Here is a 13,760-nt window from a genome sequence, read left to right as displayed (position 1 = left end):
TGCAGATGGGAGTAACTAGTGAGGTAATTAAATTTGCTGATGACACAAAGCTATACAAAGGTGTTAAATCACAAGAGGATTGTGAAAAATTACAAGAAGACCTTATGAGACTGGGAGACTGGGCATCCAAATGGCAGATGATGTTAAATGTGAGCAAGTGCAAAGTGATACGTGTGGGAAAGAGGAACCCGAAGTATTGTTATGTGATGCAAGGTTCCACATTAGGAGTCAATGACCAGGAAAGGGATCTAAGTTTCATCGTTGATGATACATTGAAACCTTCTGCTCAGTGTGCTGCTGCGGCTAAGAAAGCAAATGTTAGGAATTATTAGGAAAGGAATGAAAAACAAAAATTAGGACATTATAATGCTTTTGTATAGCTCCATGGTGCAACCACACCTCAAGTATTGTATGCAGTTCTGGTCAACACATCTCAAAAAAGATATAGTGGAATCAGAAAAGGTATACAGAAGGACGATGAAAATGATAAAAGGGATGGGACGACTTCCCTATGAGGAAAGGCTGAAGCGGCTAGGGCTCTTTAGCTTGGAGAAAAGATGACTGAGGGGAGATATGATAGAAGTCTATAAAGTAATGAGTGGAGTGGAATGGGTAGATGTGAATCGCTCGTTTACTCTTTCCAGGGGGAATTCAATGAAGCTACAAAGTAGTAAATTTAAAATGAATTGGAGAAAATATTTCTTCACTTAAAGTGTAATTAAACTCTGGAATTCATTGCCAGAGAATGTGGTAAAAGCAGTTAGTTTAGTGAGGGTTAAAAAAGGTTTGGATATCTTCCTTAAAAGAAAAATCCATAAGCCATGATTAAGATGGACTTGGGGAAAATCCACTGCTTGTATCTAGGATAAGCAGGATAAAATGTATTGTACTGTTTTGGGATCTTACCAGGTACTTGTAACCTGAATTGGCCACTGTTGGAAACAGTGATGGACCTTCGATTTGTCCCAGCATGGCAATACTTATGTATATGTTTATCCAGTAGATTAGTCACCCAGTTATCGTCACCTCACCTTTCCTTTCCACCTTTGCAATATCATTGATTAGTTCTTATTATTAACTACATGTACTGAATACTGTGCTCTTTGGAACAGCCTACATCCTGCTTCAATGCCTTTGAATATCCTAGGTTCATGGGAAGAACTCAATATTTAGAGTGCCAAACCCAGCCAAGAGGCCCTGGCAGGCTTTGTGAAACCATAATAATAATAATAATATTATATGTGTATTTCTAGGCCACCTTTCCAATTTTAGCTCAAGTTGGTTTACAACTCTTTTTCGGATGACTAATTTTTGCTTTTCTTTTATTTTGTTGTAACATTATTTTCTTTCATGCTGCTGTTTCTTGTCCTGTAGGCAAGATTGTAGAGGAGAGTGAGACTGTGCGCATTATGAAGGAGAAAGGTCATCACTCACTGGTCATCACACATGTTGGAAGTGAGAATGAAGGGCAGTATACCATCTTTGCCAAGAATGAACATGGCGAGGCTGAATGCTCTGCAGAGCTCTACGTGGAGGAGCCCCGCCCAATGACTGCCTCCCATATGTAAGAAAGAACTCATGGGAAATGTTGGTTAGCTGGATGCTGATCACTAACAAGAGTGGTCAAGTGCTTTATTCAATCTTGTGTGTGGTGACAAGCCTTGGCATTGTGGATGGGGAAAGAGGATATCCGGACATCTCCTTCATCATGTGTTAATGAAGAGTAGTTCCCTTATCCCGTGTCAAAGAGGGGGGTGAGGAAAAATGTGCCCACAATCCCATATCACTTGGGGGAAAGGGATGAAAAAAATGTAACCCAAGGATTTCCCCTAACCTGTTTAGCTTTGAGGGGGAGGGAGAAAGGGGAGAAGTCTTTGAGACGCTTCCGCATTCCTGGGCCCCAGGGCATACGGGACAGAGTTAATCTACTTTGTGATTCCCCAGTCTTTTGGGGGGGGGGGGGGGGGAGGAGGGAGAAGAGGTCTAGGAAGAGAAAGTTTACAATGTATTTTCAAAACATTTTCTATTGGGAGTGAGGTGTGTCACACAGTTTTGTTTTACTGGTGGTGTCTGGTCATATGTACTGTATAGATATTTTCATTTGCACTATGCAGGTAGAGACATGGTAGAGATCTCCACACAGCCAGAGCAATTCTATAACTTGCACCCATAAATGCAGCAAAAAGCAACACTTACATGCTCAAGTGGCCTAATGCTATTCTATAAGGGTGTGTGCTTGCATAGTAGATAACTGTTAGGGGGCGTATACATGGATTGGAGCATGGGTGGATGTAGACATGTCTCCCACTTACGCACATAACTTAGAGAGTACTGTAAGATGTATGTGCTGCATTCCATCGACCTGGCATAAGTGGGAGCACCTACATTTAGAGACACTGATATGGCTTTACACTAGAACTCTGTGTTTGGATGGTGGGGCTAGTGCTAGGCAAGACTTCTACGGTCTGTGTCCTGAAAATGGCAGATACAAATCAAGGTAAGGTATACACAAGAAGTAGCACATATGAGTTTATCTTGTTGGGCAGACTAGATGGACCGTGCAGATCTTTTTCTGCCATCATCTACTATGTTACTATGATCCAATCTGGATGTCCGAATGCCATTAGAGAATAGGTGCTGCACTGAGGCATCAAAACCTAAGTTCCCCTTTATAGAATTGCTCCAAGTATTCTAGTAATCTTGTTGCTAAATTCTGTTTAAGATGTATTTCCTGATGGTTACCTAGTGGTGTCGTGGTCCTGGCATTTGCATGCGGTACAGCTCACACTAGATGACCTTGGAGTCTCCTAACTGACAAAATAAATGTACATAGTTCCAAGGGAATTAAAGTGGTTGGATACGGAAACAGAAAGTGAATGGATTTAAAAAGAAATTGTTCTTACATTTCAGTGGTAAGCTAGAAAAGATGCCATCTATCCCAGAGGAGCCCGAGAGCCCAGAGAATGAGGTGGAACGTTTTACGATGCCTGACTTCCTGAAGCCGTTACATGATCTTGATGTGGTGGAGTTCAAGGAGGTGGTTTTGGAATGCCAGGTCACAGGTCTGCCGTACCCCACTATCACCTGGTTCCACAATGGGCAGAAGATAGAGAGCACAGAGGATCGCAAAATGACACAGTGTCAGTATCTGCAGAATATTTGACCATTTTACAGATGGCTTTTGCCTGCTGGATCTCATGCCACATGTTGTGAATGAAAGCAGAATACTGGATGTCACTCTGGAGTTCCACTGGTACTAAGAGGCCGATAGTCAGCAGTGGCTTATCCTGATAACCTATTAAGTCAGCACTGCTCAATATACTTGGATAAGTTGTCCAGTTAACTTAAGACCTGCTCTTTGTGCAGTGCTACTTAACTGGTTAAATTTAACTGGATAGTGCTGAATATCCAGTTAGAATTTACTGCAACCTTGGCGCATTTCATGCTTCACCTCCTTTTAAATAGTTAACTTTTGCCTAGACAACATATTTATATATTTATTTGATTGTTATAATTTTGAAGAAATTCACCCCAGGCAATGTACAGTAAAATATTCAAATGACAGTTCAAATAATAGCAATCCTACTTAGAATTTCCACACAATACACATTAAACATCTTAATAGACAGCAAAGGGGCAAAGGGAGGTGGAATATGTAGACAGATAAGACAGAGTAACAGGAACTTAGATAGATGATAAGGTTGACTAACAAGGAAAGCTTACATGTGTAGTCAGAAAAGGTGACCACAACTATATCAGCTAGACTACATCTGGTAAGCAAATCCTGCTGCAGTGTCTGCAAATGATATTACTCTTTGTGCATGTGACTAACTAGTTAGCTGCATCTTCCAATAGAGGCTTTCAAGTTAGTCTTGCGTTAGGTGAAGCCTTGCTGGAAATGCATTTCAGAGTATGGGATGTACTCCTGAGAAGGCTTGCAGGCTGGTGCCACATTGCGTTATTTCCTTTCGGGAGGGTATGAGTATGGATGATCCTTGGGGAGGACCTTAGAGACCTTGGATGCAGTGGTGTAGCCACAGGTGGGCCTGGGTGGGCAGTAGCACAGCTGTGATGTGGCTGGCAGGGATCCTTAAGCCCTGCCAGATGAAGACTTGTGACATCTCTCCCCCCCCCCCCCCAGGCAATTGGTCATCTCTTAATTCCACCCCCCCCCCCCCAAGCCCCCAGTACCTTTTAAAGTCTTCATTTCTCTGCCAGCAGCGAGCAGCAACTTATCCCTCAGCTGGAGCCGGGCCTGAACCTTCCCTCTGATGCAACTCCCTGTTTCTGCATAGGTGGAACAAAGTGAGAAGGAAGGCTCGCTGCTGGCAAAGAACTGCGGGCTTTAAAAGGTACTGGGGGGGGGGGGGTTGGGGGAGTGGACTTAAGAGATATATGATCCCCTGGAGGGAGAAGGGAAGAGATTTTGGGCGGGGGGGAGAGGGTTGTCATGCCCACATACTTTGGGCTCAGGCCCACTTAAAATTGGGTGTTTGGCTATGCCCCTGCTTGGATGTGCATGGAGGGAGAGCTTGTTCTTCAAGTACTCTGACCCATTTCCTTTGAGTGCCTTGAAAATCAGAAACTGTTTTAAATTTAGTCCTGTATTGTACTGGTAGCCAGTGAAATCTTTGCAAAAATGGTGGTATGTGATCACTTACAATCCTCTAGCAATTGTGCTGCAGCATTCTGTATTAATTGGAGTTAGTGAAAACCCTTTGTACTTAGACCAATGTAGAGTGCATTACAGTAATCCAACCTTGATTTTATCGTGACTTGCCTTCTCGATGTATAGAGAGAGACAGAGTAGTTGTCGGAAGGAATAGAGGCAGTTCTTGAAGGTTACTTAGGTTTGGGGGATAATCATAAAGAATCCAAATTGTCAGCCAAAAATTAACTGGTCTGCAGCCCCAAAATATTAAAACTCCTGATTAGAGAAGAAAAACTACAATGTCAGAAAATGGCAGACTAGATCAAACCAATGGTACATTGAGCCTCCAACAGTGGCCAGCTGGGGTCACTTGGAAGTATCTGGAAGATGCAAATGGGAAGATCTATTCTCTGTTTTTCAGTTTCAGACATAAGATGAAGAGGTGGTGATCCCCACATTTATCTGGATAATAATTGTTAGCAGACCCGTCCTTACGCAACTTGTCCAACCTTTGTGCGTACAGTTAAACTACCAATCTTCACTGTATTCCACAAATTAGCTGAGCATTGACTGAAAACATACTGCCCGATATTCAAAAGGGTTTAACTGGGCAGGAGAGGCTCCTCTCCAATTAAACCCTGCTGAGTGACCTGGCACACAATGTTCAGTGGCACTTAACTGTTTAGTGCCTTTGAATATCATCTCTAACATGTCATCTCCTAATCAGTTAGGTAGGGGCAGTTATAGTAAATAGTAAATATTATCCTTTATTTTATGATATATCTAATATATTAACAATCTTGTGTTCACCTCAGATCAACCAGCCATACTCACACATCCACATGTACATTAACTCACTAACTAATACAACCAATCCTGATCTACCTATTGTCACTTATGAACAACCTGCCATTTTCAACAGTTCTTCAACATTTTAATCCATCAACAGCAGCATCAGCTTAGAATCAAAAAAAGTTCCACCCTGTAGTCACAAGTTCTTCTTATCGTTTATAATCCTGAGGTTCAAAACCAATATGTACATCAATGATCTTCTCACAGTACTAGAGAGATCCTCATCACTAAAACGGACTCAGAAATCAAATGCTTGCTATATGCAGATAATCTGGTCGTTCTATCCCCTACCTCAGAAGAATCTAAACCTACTGCAAACCCTGTACCTCACAAGTAAATCTGGAACATACAAATGTATGATATTCCAGAAAAACCTTCAACACAATTTCAAATTCTTCATAAATGAACAAGAAGTAGAACACACTTTGGAATATACTGTTCATATCTTGGTCTGAGATTAAGCACCTCTGAGAATTTTAAATGAGCTCTAAAGATACTACAAGAAAAAGCTTTATATGCAACCAAAATGCCTTCCAGCTCCCCTGACTGGGAAAGAGGCTTATCCCACTGCTCTCCTGACAGGAAGTACACTTTTCCTCCTGTTCTCCTGACTGGGAATCCACCTGTCCTGCCTGGACATACGTCTGTTCTTCCAGTCTTTACAAACACCTATTGCCTTGTTGTCCTGACTGAATGTATGCCATTCCCCTGCTCTTTTACCAAAGGAATACCTATTCCCCATCTGCTGCTCTCTGAATTGGGAAATAAAGGGGATAGGAGTTGATATATTGTCTTTGCATTTAGAATCAAAGTGGCTTACATAGTATATACAGGTACTTATTTTGTACTTTGGGCAATGGAGGGTTAAGTGACTTGTCCAGAGTCACAAGGAGCTGCAGTGGGAATCAAATCCAGTTCCCCTGGTTCTCAGGCTACTGTAACAACTATTAGGCTATTTCTCCATTCTGAGGCCTATCCACCTGCTCTATTGATTAGGGAACAGAACTATTCCCCTCCTTCCCTGGCAGGAGTAACATAGTAACATAGTAAATGATGGCAGATAAAGACCTGTATGGTCCATCCAGTCTGCCCATAGGAGATATCCCTATGCCCCTGCTTTGCTAACTGGAGTGGAGGAGTGGCCTAGTGGTTAGGGTGGTGGACTTTGGTCCTGGGGAACTGCGGAACTGAGTTCAATTCCCGGCACAGGCAGCTCCTTGTGACTCTGGGCAAGTCACAAAACCCTCCATTGCCCGCCGCATTGAGCCTGCCATGAGTGGGAAAGTGCGGGATACAAATGTAACAAAAATAAAACTGGGGGTTCCTCTACTCCCCTATTCTCCTAGCTCATGGTTCTCCTATCCCCCTGTTCTCCTGACTATTTCCTTGGTCTGCTGACTGAAGTACACTCATAGACGGTCGGTAGCCCAACTGTTTGGGGAGGCTAAAGGGGGCGGAGCTTACCTCCATACACTCCGTGGCAGCGACGTCAATGAAGAAAAAGACTACAGGCTCGCCGCCAGCTTCTCCCTTCACTCTGCACACAGTGTCCCGCCTTCTGCGGTGATGCATTTCCTGTTTCCGCGAGAGCGGGACACTGTGTGCAGAGAGAAGGGAGAAGCTGGCGGCGAGCCTGTAGTCTTTTTCTTCATTGACGTCGCTGCCACGGAAATAAAAGATGAGAATGCGCGGGGCGGGAGGGTGGGCTGCACCACAAGCGGAAGTCGACGATTGGGCTGGGGAGGCTTAGCCTCCCCAAGCCTCTTATAAGGGGCGCCTATGAGTACACTTATCCCTCGTGTTCTCCAGGCTGGGGAAGAGTCCTATCCCCCTGGATGTACACTTATTCCTCCTTGCTTTCCTGACCGAGGAATAGAACCATCCCCTGCTTTCCTGACTGGAAGTGCACTTATCCTTTTGACCTGATTGGGAAAAAGGCCTAACCCCCTGCTTTCCTGACTGGGGGTATGCCTGCCCTATACCCTGCTCTCCTTTGCCTAACTAGTTTACTGAGCTCTGTTTGGTTGCCAATAAGTGACAGTATTTTGTAATTTTTTATATATTCTGTTCACTGTTCTTGATTTTCTCTGCTGCTTTCTCTCTTTTCATCTTTCTTCTCACAGATAAAGACATCCATCACTTGGTTTTCTCTTCTGTCAGTCATTCTCATGCTGGGGTTTATAAAAGCGTCATTTCTAACAAAGTGGGGAAGGCTGCCTGCTATGCTCATCTCTATGTAACAGGTAAGGCTCCGTCATCTTTCCTTACTTCTGTGACAGGTAAGAACATAAGTACATAAGTACATAAGTAGTGCCATACTGGGAAAGACCAAAGGTCCATCTAGCCCAGCATCCTGTCACCGACAGTGGCCAATCCAGGTCAAGGGCACCTGGCACGCTCCCCAAACGTAAAAACATTCCAGACAAGTTATACCTAAAAATGCGGAATTTTTCCAAGTCCATTTAATAGCGGTCTATGGACTTGTCCTTTAGGAATCTATCTAACCCCTTTTTAAACTCCGTCAAGCTAACCGCCCGTACCACGTTCTCCGGCAACGAATTCCAGAGTCTAATTACACGTTGGGTGAAGAAAAATTTTCTCCGATTCGTTTTAAATTTACCACACTGTAGCTTCAACTCATGCCCTCTAGTCCTAGTATTTTTGGATAGCGTGAACAGTCGCTTCACATCCACCCGATCCATTCCACTCATTATTTTATACACTTCTATCATATCTCCCCTCAGCCGTCTCTTCTCCAAGCTGAAAAGCCCTAGCCTTCTCAGCCTCTCTTCATAGGAAAGTCGTCCCATCCCCACTATCATTTTCGTCGCCCTTCGCTGTACCTTTTCCAATTCTACTATATCTTTTTTGAGATACGGAGACCAGTACTGAACACAATACTCCAGGTGCGGTCGCACCATGGAGCGATACAACGGCATTATAACATCCGCACACCTGGACTCCATACCCTTCCTAATAACACCCAACATTCTATTCGCTTTCCTAGCCGCAGCAGCACACTGAGCAGAAGGTTTCAGCGTATCATCGACGACGATACGATACGACGATACATAAGAGTATCCATACTGGGTCATACCAATGGTCCATCTAGCCCAGTATCCTGTTTTCCAAACAGTGGCCACGCCAGGTCACAAGTACCTGGCAGAAACCCAAATCATCAATGTTACCAATCCCAGGGCAAGCAGTGGCTTCCCTATGTCTATCTCAATAGCAGACTATGGACTTTTCCTTAAGGAACCTGTCCAAACCTTTTTTAAACCAAGATACGCTACCCACTGTTACCACATCCTCTGGCAAAGAGTTCTAGAGCTTAACTATTTGTTGTTTTTGTACTTTTTGAAAAAGAGTAAAAAAAAATCGATTCACTTTTACTGGTTCTACACCAATCAGGATTTTGTAGCCCTCTAACATTTCCCCTCTCAGCTGTCTCTTTTCCAAGCTGAAGAGCACTAACCTCTTTTAGCTTTTCAAATGTATTCTCATCTCCTTTCGAGCAGCTCTTGAGCTCACCAAGCAATTATCCTGCTAAAATGGTGGTGGGGGGAGGGGGGCTCATTATAAGGATGCTAATTGGTCCAAGTACCGAAAGCTTTTCTGGGCTGTCTTCCTTTTTTAATGATTGAATTATTCACTTTACAGTATGGTTCCATTTTCATAGTCTTTACTATATTCTGGGAGGTGTTTTTTTTTTTTAATTGTTTTAATTAAGAAGTGAATACTGCAAACTATTTTGTTTAAAAGTTCAAAAAACTGAAATTCTTTGGGTAAGTCAGGATGCGTTACCTTTGGGATTGGTACAATTAGGATTTATTTATTTATTTCTTGCATTTGTATCCCACCTCTTTGCAGGCCCAAAGTGGCTTACAATACATCATGATTAGTGGAAGAAAGTTAATAAGTAAACATTTGATATTACAGGATTTTGGTCATTTTGATGAAGGTATAACATACAGAATAAACGATTACATAGAGGGGCATAATTGAACGAAAACGCCTATCTCCATGGGCGTTTATCTCCGAGAACGGGTCCGTGAAGGGGCGGACCGAACCGTATTTTGGGAAAAAATAGACGCCCATGTTTTATTCAACAATGTGTGAGCTGGGCGTTTTTGTTTTTCAGCGATAATGGAAAATGAAAGCGCCCAGCTCAAAAACGAATAAATCCAAGGCATTTGTTCATGGGAGGGGCCAGGATTCGTAGTGCACTGGTCCCCCTCACATGCCAGGACATCAACCGGGCACCCTAGGGGGCACTTTTACAAAACCAAACAAAAAGGTAAAAGAGCTCCCAGGTGCATAGCACCCTTCCCTTGTGTGTTGAGCCCCCCAAATCCCCCTCAAAACCCACTGCCCACAAGTCTACACCATTACTATAGCCCTAAGGGGTGAAGGGGGGCACCTACATGTGGGTACAGTGGGTTTGGGGGGGTTGGACGACTAATAAGCATTAAGCAGCACAATTGTAACAGGTAGGGGGGATGGGCCTGGGTCCACCTGCCTGAAGTCCACTGCACCCCCTAACAACTCCTCCAGTGACCTGCATACTGCTGCCAGGGAGGTGGGTATGACATTTGAGGGTGAAAATAAAAAGTTGAGAAACTTCATTTTTTTGTGGTGGGAGGGGGTTAGTGACCACTGGGGGAGTCAGGGGAGGTCATCCCCGATTCCCTCCAGTGGTCATCTGGTCATTTAGGGCACTTTTGGGGCCTTATTCGTGAAAAAACAGGGTCCAGGAAAAGTGTCCTAAATTCTAGCTAAAAACGCATACTTTTTTCCCATTATCGGTGAAATGCGCCCATCTCTGTTCGGCAGATAACCACGCCCCAGTTCCGCCTTCGCCACACCTCTGACACGCCCCCATCAACTTTGTCCGCATCCGCGACGGATTACAGTTGAAAACGTCCAAAAATCGGCTTTCGATTATACCGCTTTATTCGTTTTTGTGAGATAAACGTCCATCTCCCGATTTAGGTCGGAACTTGGGCGTTTTTCTCATTCGATTATAAGCAGGATAGTGTACAAGCAGATATTAAGAATCAAGTTCTGAAGTGTATATGCGAGTTGTGCCTTTTCTCATTTGTTGATCTTTGTGGTACACTTTATTGAAGAGATGTGTCTTCAGTAGGTTTCGGAAGATCGTTCTTTCGAATGTCGATTTCAAACTGCGTGGTAGTGCATTCCAGAACTGTGTGCTCAGGAAGGTAAAGTTTGACGCATGCATTATTTTGTATTTCATTCCTTTGCAGCTGGGGAAGTGCAGATCAAGGAATGTGCGAGATGATAATTTGGCGTTCCTAGGTGGCAGGTCTATTAGGTCTGACATGTATGCTGGTGCGTCTCCGTGGATAATTTTGTGGACTAGTGAGCATATTTTGAACGTTATGCGTTCTTTGAGTGGAAGCCAGTGTAGTTTTTCTCGTAGGGGCTTGGCATTTTCGAATTTTGGTTTGCCGAATATGAGTCTAGCTGCTGTATTCTGGGCTGTGGAGTTTCTTGATTATTTGTTCTTTGCAGCCGGCATATAGTGCGTTGCAATAGTCTAAATGACTGAGCACCATTGATTGTACTAGGTTACGGAAAACACTCCTTGGGAAGAAAGGTCTTATTCTTTTTAATTTCCATATAGAGTGGAACATCTTCTTGGTTATGTTTTTCGCGTGGTTCTCTAGTGTTAGGTGTCGATCAATGGTGACTCCAAGAATTTTTGGGGTTTCTGAAATAGGGAGGTTTAGAGTTGGTGTGTTAATGGCGGTGAATTCTTTCTTGTTGTGTTGTGAGGTGAGTATTAGGCATTGGGTTTTATCTGCATTGAGTTTTAGTCGAAATGCGTTCGCCCAGGAATGCATGATGTTAAGACTTTGGTTAATGTCGTTGGAAATTTCTTTTAGGTCTTGTTTGAATGGGATGTAGATCGTTACGTCATCTGTGTAAATGTATGGATTAAGGTTTTGATTTGCTAGTAGTTTGGCCAGGGGTATCATCATTAAGTTCAATAAGGTCGGCGAGAGGGGGGATCCTTGTGGTACTCCGCATTCAGGTACCCATGCGGCTGAAATAGTCGAGTTTGATGTCACTTGGTATGATCTTGTGGTTAAAAAACCCTTGAACCAATTGAGGACATTGCCTCCAATTCCGAAGTATTCAAGGATGTATAATAAAATTCCGTGGTCAACCATGTCGAAAGCGCCTGACATATCAAATTGTAGTAGTAGTATGTTCTTACCGGTTGCAATCGTTTGTTTGAATTTAGTCATGAGAGTTACTAATACAGTTTCGGTGCTGTGGTTAGATCGAAATCCTGACTGGGAGTCGTGAAGTATTGAGAATTTGTCTAGATAATTTGTAAGTTGCTTGGTCACTAATCCTTCCATTAATTTGGTTATTAAGGGAATGGATGCTACTGGTCTGTAATTGGTTAATTCACTTGTGCTTTTCTTTGCATCTTTGGGTATTGGGGTGAGTAGGATGTTTCCTTTTTCCTTCTGGAAAAGTCTGTTTTGTAGCATGTGGTTCAGGTGTTTCGTTATGTCGTTTATGAATTGTTGAGGAGCAGATGTCATTAGGTTGTTTGGGCATATATCTAGTCTGCAATGGATTGATTAGTGTCACCTTGTTAGGACACAAATGCATAGTCTGGAGGGTTCTTTTGGCCTCCAGCTGCAATTTAAACCTCATATTGGTGAGTTGGAGAAAAATTGTTTATACAAGTTAGGCTTAGGTGAGAAGATTTGGCTTTTTATTTCTTCATTGGATATTTGGATGGTTGGCAGTTGCTGATATGTGGTTCGTTGGACTATTGCAATGTCCTGTTATGAGAGCTTCTGGTTTCTTCTCTCTGGCACTGCAGTTTGGTCAAAATGTGTCCACTAGACTGTTAACTCTTGGTCCTATTTTGAGAGATTTTCATTGGTTGCCTATTACTCAGCAGGTCATGTTTGAAGTGTGTTGTATGGTCCAGCCTACTCTACATCAGGGCTGGTTGTAGACGTGGTGGGGCCCAGGGCAGAAATCAAGGAGAGGGCCCCTGATCCCCCCCCTCCCCCTGATCTCCCCACCTGCATTGCTACTACGCGGTGCAGGCATCTCTTTCCCTTCTCTCCACCACAGTCCATCTCTCTCCCTTCCCCTCACCTTGCAGTCTTCTTTAAAATTTTTATTTCATTTCTCAGAGGGGCCCAGGTGTGGCAGCCATCTTAACAAGCTGCCCCGGCTGTCCTGAAGCTTTCCCTCTCTGCCCTAGGCGGAAACAGAAAATTGCATCAGATGGGGACTGGATTAGAGCTTCGGGGCAGCTGCAGGCAGTTTATGAGAATGGCTGCTGCACCAGGGCCCCTCTGAGAAGGGAAATACATTTTTAAAGAAGATCAGGAAGGAAGGAGGAAACAGACTGTGGTGGGGAGAAGGGGAAGAGATACCTGGACCACGGGACCCTCTGGAGCTTTGGGGCCCAGGGCAGCTGCCCTGTTTGCCCCTCCGATGGTTGCCCAGTTTAAATACCTAAGATGTTAAATAGATATGAGGTTGGGGAAGTTTATGGATCTTCTGGAATTTGTTATATGTGCCTTCTGCTCGGTTGGTGTGGTTGATGTCAGTGTATAGATCTGCATTTTTTTATGGCATTGCCCCTTAGCCTTCCTGTCTTCACTAGGGGCCCTTTTATTTAAATTCTGCACATCCAATTTATACCTATGGGTTTTGTGGCAGTTAGTGCCTACTTGGACCCTTTGACTGCCGAAGAAAAAAATCTTTCTTCTTAAAACACACATTTTATCCTTTTCATAGGCACACTGATAAGGTGTCCCTAGAAGAATGTGGTAAAGCAGTTAGCTTAGTGGGGTTTAAAAAAGGTTTGGATAACTTCCTAAAACAAAAGTCCATAAGATAGACTCAGGGAAAATCCATTGCTTATTTCTAAGGTAAGCAGCATAAAATGTATTGCACTGTTTTGGAATCTTGCCAGGTACTTGTAACCTGGATAGGCCACTGTTGGAAACAGGATACTGGGCTTGATGGACCTTCGGTCTGTCCCAGTATAGCAATGCTTATGTTCTTATGTTGTAAATCACTTTATTTGAGTTGTCCAGAAATTCTGTCAGGTTCAAACTACTCTCTTCAATCAAAATATCAAATCCACCTTCTACCTCATTTACCAGAAATATAATAACAATTGGAAATAATAATCTCATCATATTTAGAAAAAGCTCAAATCTTCTTATTTAGTCAAAAGGAGTTCTGT

At 43.3% G+C, this 13,760-nt stretch overlaps 1 protein-coding gene across 1 annotated transcript in view; it reads left to right on the top strand.

Moving 5' to 3' along the window:
* Window positions 1–13,760, top strand: part of SPEG (striated muscle enriched protein kinase) — a 495,656-nt gene that overhangs the window by 313,207 nt on the left and 168,689 nt on the right. Inside the window, exons 12-14 of the mRNA XM_030208751.1 lie at window positions 1,375–1,564; window positions 2,911–3,140; window positions 7,627–7,746. Of these exons, the coding sequence (XP_030064611.1) occupies window positions 1,375–1,564; window positions 2,911–3,140; window positions 7,627–7,746 (540 nt within the window). The remainder of the gene's footprint in view (window positions 1–1,374; window positions 1,565–2,910; window positions 3,141–7,626; window positions 7,747–13,760) is intronic.

This window comes from Microcaecilia unicolor, chromosome 7 (genome assembly GCF_901765095.1).
Source record: "Microcaecilia unicolor chromosome 7, aMicUni1.1, whole genome shotgun sequence".
Lineage (NCBI taxonomy): Eukaryota > Metazoa > Chordata > Amphibia > Gymnophiona > Siphonopidae > Microcaecilia > Microcaecilia unicolor.
Note: the sequence above shows the minus strand (reverse complement) of the source record. Positions and strands in the feature narration are given on the sequence as shown.